Source organism: Canis lupus, chromosome 8, assembly GCF_011100685.1.
Source record: "Canis lupus familiaris isolate Mischka breed German Shepherd chromosome 8, alternate assembly UU_Cfam_GSD_1.0, whole genome shotgun sequence".
NCBI classification, from domain to species: domain Eukaryota; kingdom Metazoa; phylum Chordata; class Mammalia; order Carnivora; family Canidae; genus Canis; species Canis lupus.
Window position 1 is genome coordinate 2,734,662 of NC_049229.1, and position 13,232 is coordinate 2,747,893.

Genomic DNA, 13,232 nt, shown 5'->3' on the forward strand with positions numbered 1-13,232 from the left:
CATCACACCACCAATTAGTGGTGGGTTTTGCCTTGTACCACAAATGAGAGATGGATAATCTCCTTGGAGATGATTTTGCTCATTCAGATTCACTCTAACATAGCCTATTTGAGTTTGAACCTTGAAAAGGATCTCACTGTAAATAAACCCTCTGAATTAGGGCTAGACATTGGGAAAACATTCTTGCTCTTTTTAAAATTTTTTGTTTAATCGTAAGGGTGGGAGTAGACCTAACCAAAAGACTGCTCTGTCTTTAGCTGATTCATGGGCGGGGAACACCCAAATTGAAAGCTCCCTGACATAGGACTGTGCTAGTGGCTGCTATACTGCTGTTGGGACCTCCCCCAACCTAGGTTAAGATATAGATCCTGAGCTCTGACAGTTGGGACCCCAGTTTGCCCTGGAACTATGAGATCACTAACAGGAATAACTGTTCTCCTAACTTTAGGTAAGTGTTCTGGGTCTAATAAGGATGACTTTTGTAGCTAAAGACAAAAAGCAGGTATCTGCTATTTTTCCTTCTCCCATTGTACTTATCAAACTGCTGGGGAAAATTTTGCATCTATACTTTTCTGTGTGTCAATGTGTTTCTCTAGAAAGTCTGAGTATCATTGTGAGGGGCTGATCATATCCACTATTCACAGAATATCTCCTGAGTCTCACAGCTCTCAGGCTTGTGAGTAGGTTTGAGTTCACTAAGCTCAATGGTCATGGAACACAGAAACTTATCTTTGGCCTTGTGGCTCCAGATGGCTTAATAATAAATACCAGTAATATTTCTTCTTCCCTGGATAACACACAAAAAAATGCTCAAGTTTTGAAGTAAGACCAGAGAGGAGAGTTTTGGGGGTGCTTGTGAACGTGAGCTTAGAGGTACCCACATTTGAAAAAGCAGAGCTAATCTATTGGTTTTTCAACCTCCTAGGTATTATGAGTGAAACTAAGACCACACAGCCAAATGTAATGGAGAGTACTGAAGAAGAACCTGTACACCTGCCCTGTAACCACTCCACAATCAGTGGAAATGAGTACATATATTGGTATCGACAGATTCCCCAACAGAGTCCAGAGTACATGATTCATGGTCTAAAGGACAATGTGACTAATGGAATGGCCACTCTGATCATCGCAGTAGATAGAAAGTCCAGTACCTTGATTCTGCCCTGGATTACCCTCAGAGATGCTGCTGTGTACTATTGCATCGTGAAAGAGGCACACTGGGACACATGGGGCTGCACCTGTACACTATCTGCCTGGTGGGGGAAGGGAGTCAGGCCCTGCACAAGAATGAGTGAAACCCAACAGAAGAGAAGTAAAGAAGAAAAAGGGAAAGAAGTAACGAGAAAACAGTGAGAGAGTCAAAGAGGAAAGGATAAAAAGAACAAAGATAATAAGGAAGAAGAGCTTATGTTATTAAAGGATCACTAAAAAGCTTGCAAGGAAAACTGAGAGACACAATTGTCAACCTGCAACAGAGGGAAAAGGAAATGAGAATTTGCCATAGCTCTTTGTCTTTATCAAATGTTGCTTTCTATAAAGGTCTCCCTAAAGTAGGTGAGATCAACCATGGGTTGTCCCAAAGACTTTCTTCATTCAGACCCAGGGAGGTTCCCAGGCTGTGGATATTGTATCATATTAGTCTTTCCAACTCCTTAAGAATTATGGGTATGAATTTCAGGAACTAATTTTACTTTGCCCTGAAAAAGATTTGATATTTTCTTTGTTGCTTACCTGGAGCACACACACACCATTGGGATACAGACAATTTGAGGGTAAGGGGTAAATAGGGACAAATATGTAGATGTTAATTTTGTTTTTAGGATTTATGCTGAAATATTATTATTACACTAAAAAACACAAATCTTTCTCATTGTAAAAGACTCGAGATATGACGTAAAGATATAAAGGAAAGCCTCTCCCCACCTCCTCTCCATTTCCTTTTCAATTCCTATGATAACCCATTTTGACAGTTTGGACTGTGTCTTGACAATCACAATCTTTTTCATTTATAAGAGTGACCCAATTTTCTTACATGAAATGGATCATATCATATCATGTGTATTTTTCTGAAGCTTGTTTTTATTTTTTATTTAAAAATTTTATTTTTAAGATATTTTATTTATTTAGAAAGAGAGAGAGCATACAAGTGGAGAGAGGAGCAGAAGAAGAGGGAAAGAGAGCATCTCAAGCAGGCTCCCCACTGAGCAAGGAACCCGACATGGGGCTCGATCTGACAGCCCTGAGATTATGAACTGAGCCAAAATCAAAAGTCAGGTGCTCAACCAATTGAGCCACCCTAGCACCCCTGAAAATGTATCTTTGAGAGGTATTCATACACACATACACATGCATACACACACATATGGACTTTATAGTATGCTTGTATAAAAATTTAATTAACTTGTACGCTTCCTAATATTTAAATTTTTTACTTCTCTTAGTTCTCATAATCAGGATCATAAATCAAATATATACATACATATGATTTATATACATATATTTATATATGGATGAATTCTTAGAAGTGAAATTGCTGGGCAAAAAGATATGCCTAATCTTATATTTTTACAAGTGTTGAAAAGTTACCTTCCAAAATGGCTCTAACAATCTACAATGCAAAACACAGTGTATGGGAAACCTATTTTGCATCTTGGTTAATACTACTATCAATCTTTTTTAGATTTTAGACAACTTGAAAGTATTTTTGCTGGCTTAATTTGCATTTTCCTGATTACTAGAGCAGTTGAACAACTTACCCCTGTGTGTTCTCACTTTATAGATTACTTTTTTCTTGTTTATTTGTAAAAATTCTTTTAATAATATGAACATTACTTTGTTATATATATTGCACATACTTTCTCCAAATATACTATGTCTTTTAAGTTTGTTTATTCAATGATTATCAGGGATATTTTTATTTTTATATTGTCAAATCTAAGCCTTCTAGGAAGACTTTACCTATTCCAAGTTGATAAATTGAAATTCTTAAAAAAAAAAAAAGAAAAGAAAAAGAAATTCTTACATTTTCTCCTAATCAAGGACATTCTTTTAATTAACCTGAGGGAGAGACATGGGAACTCTGCTAGGTTTATATATTTGACAAGGGAAACAGGACTCTTGATCAAAATGATAGACTTCATAATTCTTCACTTTACCTGTAGAAGGGGCGCTATACAAGTTGAATTAAAAAAAAATAGAGTAACAGACTTACTGATTTAAAAAAGCTTACTGTTTGTTATGGGTTGAATTGTACCCCCCAACACATGCAACACACACACACACACACACACACACACGCTGCAGGTACTTTGCAATTGCAATCATAATCTCCAGTGCTTCAGAATATGACCTTATTTGGAAATAGGGTCTTGACAGAGATAATCAAGTTAAAATCAAATCATTATGGTGGGCCCCAATCCATATGATTTCTATGAGTATAAGAGAGAAACATTTGGAGACATCCTCACCCTTGTTAACATGAAGGTAGAGATCAGAGTTAATGAGTCAAGAAGCCTGGGAGAGAGACTCGTAACAGATCCCTCCTCCACAGGGCTCCGAAGGAAATAATCTGCTGACATCTTGACTTTGGACTTCTTGGCTCCAGGATTGGGAGACAATTTATTTATCCACACTCCTTCCCTCTGTTCAAAGTATTTCCTAACTGGGATACTCTGGACTCCCCATCACTCAGCCATGGTGCCCATGCCTGTGATATTATTTGCCCAAAGTGACGCATCTATTTTGTTCTTTTGCCTAAACTAGAAGATGCTTAGGAAAAAGTTCCCCTAAGAAGGTAAAATAAAATCATTCCCATATAAACACAGAGTGAGAAAATTAAAAATTTCAAATAAAAATAAAATTTCAAATTTTCAAAAAAAATTAAAATTTCAAATAACAATTTCATAGCAAAATCCATTGCTAACATGGATCTGCCTAACAAGAAATACTAAAGGAACTTTTTCTAAATGAAAGGAAATGATATCAGTACATTTGAAACTAATATAATACTGTATGTTAATTATACTTCAGTTAAAAAAAAGAAAAGAAATTATGTCAGATGGCAATTTTTAAAAAAATCTCTATGCCCAATATTGGGCTCAAACTCACAACTCTGAGATCAAGAGTCACATGTGCTATAGACTGAGCCAGCCAGATGCCCCTCAGATGGTAACTTGAATGCATATAAAGAAATAAAAAGCACAAGTAAAAGTAATTTTAGAGGTAAATATTTATAAAAGGAAGTATATATATTTTTTCTTTCATTTTCTTAATTGATTTGAAAGAAAATTACATAAAACAGTAAGTTTCAAATTGTATAGTAAGGCTTATAGTTGATAAATTTTTATGTAATAGTAAGAACAAAAGAAGGGGCAGAAAATGGAACCATTTGGGAGAAAGGAAATGACATCAGACAATAACAAATCCACAGGAACAGCACTAGAAGTGGTAGACTTGGATTAATACAAAAAGACTCTATAAATATATTTTCTCCTTTCTTGTCTTAATTTTTTAAAAAAGAAGATAGTATAAAGTAAAAATTATAACATATATAGACATGATATATATGACACTGTTAGCGTGTGATAAATTGTGATAAATTAAGATGTACATTGTAGAGACTTCTAGTTTCAGGTTCTACATGTAAGGAGCTTGGAAGTCATCACCCCATTCTAGTAAACAAGTAAAAAGCTGAACAAACTGAAAAACCAGCAACTCTTCTTGGATCCATAAGAAAGAGACAGGAGGATACAGGTCAAACTGCTACACCCAAGACTGGAAAGACTACAGGGATTCACTGTTTACTGGAGCAGATATTCAGAATCAGAAACTGCCTCAGGAGCCAAAACCAGAGAGGAAAACCTGAACTGTAATTGATGAATTGCTGGAGGCTCAGTGTGGATAAGTCTGAGGATTAAAAACTGCAAGGGTCCTAGTAATAGAGTATCCCCACAATTTTGTGAAATACATCTCTAGGAGCTCAACTGGTTTCCCAAAGTAAATTTCAGAGGAAAATCCCTTTCTGCTTCTGGCAGGGAGAGGGAAAAAGAAACCAGCAAGAGCACTCCTTCTTAACAAGGCCTGTCCCCAGAGTACACTAGTTAACCAAGGCCTAACTTCCTGGGGTATTATCAGAGACTGATGACCTGAGAAAGGAAAATAACCAACTCAAGCCCACTCTAGCCATCTTCTCCTGCCTAAAGGAGAAGAAAAAAAATTTTTAAACACTTGGGAAGGTCATGGTCCAGGGGCACAGGTTCACTAAAAGACTAAAATGTGATCGCAGAACCATAGACACTTTTGTTCACAGGAGTTCTCTTTACCAAGTGCATCAGGTCCAGCTATCAAGAAAAAATTGCAAGGGATACCAAAAGACAAAAAATATAATTTGAAGAAACAAAGCAAGCATCAAATCAGATGTGGCAGGTATATTGGAAGTAACAGGCCAAGAATTTAAAACAAATATCTTTAATGGATAAACTAATAGCATGGAAGAACAGATAGGTGATGTAAGTAGAGAGATGGAAATCGTCAGATAGAAAGGAAAAAGATTGCCAGAGAAGAAAAACACTGTATCAGAAATGAAAAATGCCTTTGATGGGCTCATTAGTAGTTTGGATGCAGCTGAGGAAACAATCTCTGAACTAGATGGCATATTAATAGAATCCTTGAAAATTGTAAAACAAAGAGAAAAAGACCAAAAAAGAGAAACAGAATATCCAATAACTGTGTGGCACCTACAAAAGTGTAACATACACATAGTGGGAATACCAGAAGTAGAAGAAAGACAGGAAAAGAAAGAGCTATGCAATGAGTGAGGCAAAAAGAAAAAGCAACCAAATTGCAAAGAAAAAGAAACTCCTAGTTTGCAAGCAACACAATTGTCTATATAGTGAATCCTACAGAGTCTATATTTTAAAAAGCTACTACAGCAATCAGTGAGTTTGTTAAAGTTTCAAGATATAGTCTCAAAATACAAAATTGTACTGTTTCCTGGGATTCCTGGATGGCTCAGTGGTTGAGCATCTGCCTTTGGCTCAGGGCATGATCCCGGAGTCCTGGGATGGAGTCCCACATCCGCCTCCCTGCAAGGAGCCTGCTTCTCCCTCTGCCTGTGTCACTGCCTCTCTCTTTCTGTGTCTCTCATGAATAAATAAAATCTTTAAAAACCAAAATAAAATTTTGTACTGTTTCCATATATTAGTAAACAATCAAAATTGAAATTAAAAATAATATATCATACAGTTTACAATGATATCACCAAATACGATATTTAAGGGTAAATCTGACAAAATGTGCAAGACCTGTACACTAAAAGTTATAAAAAATTGGGCAGCCCAGGTGGCTCAGCGGTTTAGTGCTGCCGTCAGACCAGGGCCTGATCCGGGGGATCCAAGATCGAGTCCCACGTCAGGCTTCCTGCATGGAGCCTGCTTTTCCTTCTGCCTGTGTCTTTGTCTCTCTCTTCTCTCTTTCTCAGAGTGTCTCTCATGAATAAATAAATAAAAATCTAAAAAAAAAGGGAGCGGCAAGATGGCAGAAGAGTAGGGTCCCCAAGTCACCTGTCCCCACCAAATTACCTAGATAACCTTCAAATCATCCTGAAAATCTACGAATTCGGCCTGAGATTTAAAGAGAGACCAGCTGGAATGCTACAGGGAGAAGAGTTCGCGCTTCTATCAAGGTAGGAAGACGGGGAAAAAGAAATAAAGAAACAAAGGCCTCCAAGGGGGAGGGGCCCGCGAGGAGCCGGGCTGAGGCCGGGGCGAGTGTCCCCAGGACAGGAGAGCCCCGTCCCGGAGACGCAGGAGCTGCACCGACCTTCCCGGGAGGAAAGGGGCTCGCGGGGACTTGGAGCAGGACCCAGGAGGGCGGGGATGCCCTCGGGCTCCCGGGGACACTAACAGACACCTGCGCCCCGGGAGAGTGCGCCGAGCTCCCTAAGGGCTGCAGCGCGGGCGGCGGGACCCGGAGCAGCTCGGGGGGCTCGGGGGCGGCTCCGCGGAGGGGGCTGCGGGGCGGGAGCAGCTCGGGGGGGCTCAGGGGCGGCTCCGCGGAGGGGGCTGCGGGGCGGGAGCAGCTCGGGGGTCTCGGGGACGGCTCCGCAGAGGGGGTTGCGGGGCGGGAGCAGCTCCGGGGGCTCGGGCGGAGTAAGAGGCTCCACGGAGGGGGCTGTGGGGTGGGAGCGCGAATCCAACAGCGCAGGCCCCGGAGCACAGGGCGCCAGGACACAGCCCAGGATCTGGCCTCCCCCGGGACAGGCAGAGGCCGGGAGGGCCCAGGACAGCAAGGACGCTCCTGCCCCAGCTGAGCAGATCAGCGGCCCCGCCCCGGAGCCTCCAGGCCCTGCAGACCGAGAGCTCCGGAGCTACTGCGGGGGCTGACTCCAGGGCTCCAGAGCTGGCCCCGCCACTGGGATTGTTCCTCCTGGGGCCTCACGGGGTAAACAACCCCACTGAGCCCTGCACCAGGCAGGGGGCTGAGCAGCTCCCCCAACTGCTAACACCTGAAAATCAGCACAACAGGCCCCTCCCCCAGAAGACCAGCTAGACGGACAAGTTCCAGAGGAAGTCAAGGGACTTAAAGTACACAGAATCAGAAGATACTCCCCCGTGTTTTGTTTTGTTTTGTTTTGTTTGCTTTTTGATTTCTGTTTGCTTCCCCCACCCTTTTTTTTCCTTTCTTTCTTTTTCTTTCTCTTTTTCTTCTCTTTTTTCTTTTTTTCTTCCTTTTTTCTTTTTTCTTTCTCTCTTTTCTTTACTTCTTTCTGTCCTCTCTTTTTCTCCTTTTCCCAATACAACTTGTTTTTGGCCACTCTGCACTTAGCAAAATGACTAGAAGGACAACCTCACCTCAAAAGAAAGAATCAGAAACAGTCCTCTCTCCCACAGAGTTACAAAATCTGGATTACAATTCAATGTCAGAAAGCCAATTCAGAAGCACTATTATACAGCTACTGGTGGCTCTAGAAAAAAGCATAAAAGATTCAAGAGACTTCATGACTGCAGAATTTAGAGCTAATCAGGCCGAAATTAAAAATCAATTGAATGAGATGCAATCCAAACTAGAAGACCTAATGACGAGGGTTAACGAGGTGGAAGAACGAGTGAGTGACATAGAAGACAAGTTGATGGCAAAGAGGGAAACTGAGGAAAAAAGAGACAATTAAAAGACCATGAGGATAGATTAAGGGAAATAAACGACAGCCTGAGAAAGAAAAACCTACTTTTAATTGGGGTTCCCGAGGGCGCCGAAAGGGACAAAGGGCCAGAATATGTATTTGAACAAATCCTAGCTGAAAACTTTCCTAATCTGGGAAGTAAAACAGACATTCAGATCCAGGAAATAGAGAGATCCCCCCCCACTAAAATCAATAAAAACCGTTCAACACCTCGACATTTAATAGTGAAGCCTGCAAATTCCAAAGATAAAGAGAAGATCCTTAAAGCAGCAAGACACAAGAAATCCCTGACTTTTATGGGTAGGAGCATTAGGGTAACAGCAGACCTCTCCACAGAGACCTGGCAGGCCAGAAAGGGCTGGCAGGATATATTCAGGGTCCTAAATGAGAAGAACATGCAACCAAGAATACTTAATCCAGCAAGGCTCTCATTCAAAATGGAAGGAGAGATAAAGAGCTTCAAGACAGGCAGGAATTGAAAGAATATGTGACCTCCAAACCAGCTCTGCAAGAAATTTTAAGGGGGACTCTTAAAATTCCCCTTTAAGAAGAAGTTCAGGGGAACAATCCACAAAAACAAGGACTGAATAGATATCATGATGACACTAAACTCATATCTCTCAATAGTAACTCTGAACGTGAACGGGCTTAATGACCCCATCAAAAGGCGCAGGGTTTCAGACTGGATAAAAAAGCAGGACCCATCTATTTGCTGTCTACAAGAGACTCATATTAGACAGAAGGACACCTACAACCTGAAAATAAAAGGTTGGATAACCATTTACCATTCGAATGGTCCTCAAAAGAAAGCAGGGGTAGCCATCCTTATATCAGATAAACTAAAATTTACCCCGAAGACTGTAGTGAGAGATGAAGAGGGACACTATATCATACTTAAAGGATCTATTCAACAAGAGGACTTAACAATCCTCAATATATATGCCCCAAATGTGGGAGCTGCCAAATATTTATTTCAATTAATAACCAAAGTGAAGAAATACTTAGATAATAATACACTTATACTGGTGACTTCAACCTAGCTCTTTCCACCCTCGATAGGTCTTCTAAGCACAACATCTTCAAAGAAACGAGAGCTTTAAATGATACACTGGACCAGATGGATTTCACAGATATCTACAGAACTTTACATCCAAACTCAACTGAATACACATTCTTCTCACATGGAACTTCTCTCAAAGTGCACATGGAACTTTCTCCAGAATAGACGACATACTGGGTCACAAATCGGGTCTGAACCGATACTAAAAGATTGGGATCGTCCCCTGCATATTCTCAGACCATAATGCCTTGAAATTAGAACTAAATCACAACAAGAAGTTTGGAAGGACATCAAACACGTGGAGGTTAAGGACCATCCTGCTAAAAGATGAAAGGGTCAACCAGGAAATTAAGGAAGAATTAAAAAGATTCATGGAAACTAATGAGAATGAAGATACAACCATTCAAAATCTTTGGGATGCAGCAAACGCAGTCCTAAGGGGGAAATACATCACAATACAAGCATCCATTCAAAAACTGGAAAGAACTCAAATACAAAATCTAACCTTACACATAAAGGAGCTAGAGAAAAAACAGCAAATAGATCCTATACCCAGCAGAAGAGCAGAGTTAATACAGATTCGAGCAGAACTCAACGAAATCGAGACCAGAAGAACTGTGGAAGAGAGCAACAAAACAAGGAGTTGGTTCTTTGAAAGAATTAATAAGATAGATAAACCATTAGCCAGCCTTATTAAAAAGAAGAGAGAGAAGACTCAAATTAATAAAATCATGAATGAGAAAGGAGAGATCACTACCAACACCAAGGAAATACAAACGATTTTAAAAACATATTATGAACAGCTATACGCCAATAAATTAGGCAATCTAGAAGAAATGGACGCATTCCTGGAAAGCCACAAACTACCAAAACTGGAACAGGAAGAAATAGAAAACCTTAACAGGCCAGTAACCAGGAAGGAAATTGAAGCAGTCATCAAAAACCTCCCAAGACATCAAAGTCCAGGGCCAGACAGCTTCCCAGGGGAATTCTATCAAATGTTTAAAGAAGAAACCATACCTATTCTCCTAAAGCTGTTTGGAAAGATAGAAAGAGATGGAGTACTTCCAAATTAATTCTATGAGGCCAGCATCACCTTAATTCCAAAACCAGACAAAGACCCCACCAAAAAGGAGAATTACAGACCAATATCCCTGATGAACATGGATGCAAAAATTCTCAACAAGATACTAGCCAATCTCACAGAGGAAGACATAGACATGGCCAACATGCATATGAGAAAATGTTCTGCATCACTTGCCATCAGGGAAATACAAATCAAAACTACAATGAGATACCACCTCACACCAGTGAGAATGGGGAAAATTAACAAGGCAGGAAACAACAAATGTTGGAGAGGATGCGGAGAAAAGGGAACCCTCTTACACTGTTGGTGGGAATGTGAACTGGTGCAGCCACTCTGGAAAACTGTGTGGAGGTTCCTCAAACAGTTAAAAATATACCTGCCCTACGATCCAGCAATTGCAGTGTTGGGGATTTACCCCAAAGATACAAATGCGATGAAACGCAGGGACACCTGCACCCCGATGTTTATAGCAGCAATGGCCACGATAGCCAAACTGTGGAAGGAGCCTCGGTGTCCAACAAAAGATGAATAGATAAAGAAGATGTGGTTTATGTATACAATGGAATATTACTCAGCTATTAGAAATGACAAATACCCACCATTTGCTTCAACGTGGATGGAACTGGAGGGTATTATGCTGAGTGAAGTAAGTCAGTCGGAGAAGGACAAACATTATATGTTCTCATTCATTTGGGGAATATAAATAATAGTGAAAGGGAATATAAGGGAAGGGAGAAGAAATGTGTGGGAAATATCAGAAAGGGAGACAGAACGTAAAGACTGCTAACTCTGGGAAACGAACTAGGGGTGGTAGAATGGGAGGAGGGCGGGGGGTGGGAGTGAATGGGTGACGGGCACTGGGTGTTATTCTGTATGTTAGTAAATTGAACACCAATAAAAAATAAATTAAAAAAAAAAGATACTAGCCAATAGGATCCAACAGTACATTAAGAAAATTATTCACCATGACCAAGTAGGATTTATCCCCGGGACACAAGGCTGGTTCAACACTCGTAAAACAATCAGTGTGATTCATCATATCAGCAAGAGAAAAACCAAGAACCATATGATCCTCTCATTAGATGCAGAGAAAGCATTTGACAAAATACAGCATCCATTCCTGATCAAAACTCTTCAGAATGTAGGGATAGAGGAAACATTCCTCGACATCTTAAAAGCCATCTACGAAAAGTCCACAGCAAATATCATTCTCATGGTGAAGGACTGGGAGCCTTTCCCCTAAGATCAGGAACAAGACAGGGATGTCCACTCTCACCACTGCTATTCAACATAGTACTGGAAGTCCTAGCCTCAGCAATCAGACAACAAAAAGACATTAAAGGCATTCGAATTGGCAAAGAAGAAGTCAAACTCTCCCTTTTCTCCGATGACATGATACTGTACATAGAAAACCCAAAAGCCTCCACCCCAAGATTGCTAGAACTCATACAGCAATTTGGTAGCGTGGCAGGATACAAAATCAATACCCAGAAATCAATGGCATTTCTATACAGTAACAATGAGACTGAAGAAAGAGAAATTAAGGAGTCAATCCCATTTACAATTGCACCCAAAAGCAGAAGATACCTAGGAATAAACCTAACCAAAGAGGTTATATTGGTTATATATATAACCAATGATCTATACCCTAAAAACTATAGAACACTTCTGAAAGAAATTGAGGAAGACACAAAGAGATGGAAAAATATTCCATGCTCATGGATTGGCTGAATTAATATTGTGAAAATGTCAATGTTACCCAGGGCAATGTACACGTTTAATGCAATCCCTATCAAAATACCATGGACTTTCTTCAGAGAGTTAGAACAAATTATTTTAAGATTTGTGTGGAATCAGAAAAGACCCCGAATAGCCAGGGGAATTTTAAAAAATAAAACCATAGCTGGGAGCATCACAATGCCAGATTTCAGGTTGTACTACAAAGCTGTGGTCATCAAGACAGTGTGGTACTGGCACAAAACAGACACATAGATCAATAGAACAGAATAGAGAATTCAGAATTGGACCCTCAACTTTATGGTCAACTAATATTCGACAAAAGAAAAAAAGTCTATCCACTGGAAAAAAGACAGTCTCTTCAATCAATGGTGTTGGGAAAATTGGACATCCACATGCAGAAGAATGGAACTAGACCACTCTCTTGCACCATACACAAAGATAAACTCAAAATGGATGAAAGATCTAAATGTGAGACAAGATTCCATCAAAATCCTAGAGGACAACACAGGCAACACCCTTTTTGAACTCGGCCACAGTAACTTCTTGCAAGATACATCCACGAAGACAAAAGAAACAAAAGCAAAAATGAACTATTGAGACTTCATCAAGATAGGAAGCTTTTGCACAGCAAAGGATACAGTCAACAAAACTCAAAGACAACCTACAGAATGGGAGAAGATATTTGCAAATGAAATATCAGATAAAGGGCTAGTTTCCAAGATCTATAAAGAACTTATTAAACTCAACACCAAAGAAACAAACAATCCAATCATGAAATGGCAAAGACATGAAGAGAAATCTCACAGAGGAAGACAAAGACATGGCCAACATGCATATGAGAAAATGCTCTGCATCACTTGCCATCAGGGAAATACAAATCAAAACCACAATGAGATACCACCTCACACCAGTGAGAATGGGGCAAATTAACAAGGCAGGAAACCACAAATGTTGGAGAGGATGCGGAGAAAAGGGAACCCTCTTGCACTGTTGGTGGGAATGTGAACCGGTGCAGCCACTCTGGAAAACTGCGTGGAGATTCCTCAAAGAGTTAAAAAAAAGACCTGCCCTACGACCCAGCAATTGCACTGTTGGGGATTTACCCCAAAGATACAGATGCAATGAAACGCCGGGACACCTGCACCCCGATGCTTATAGCAGCAGTG

General features: G+C 40.3%; 1 protein-coding gene and 1 gene segment (V, D, J or C); both read left to right on the forward strand.

Annotated features, from left to right (window-relative positions):
- Positions 1 to 13,232, forward strand: part of LOC607937 (T cell receptor alpha variable 9-2) — a 544,059-nt gene that overhangs the window by 203,073 nt on the left and 327,754 nt on the right. The window lies entirely within an intron of this gene.
- On the forward strand, positions 319 to 2,701 carry LOC106559141. The segment is given in 2 exon segments: positions 319 to 448; positions 926 to 2,701. Coding segments are annotated over 2 exon segments (468 nt in total).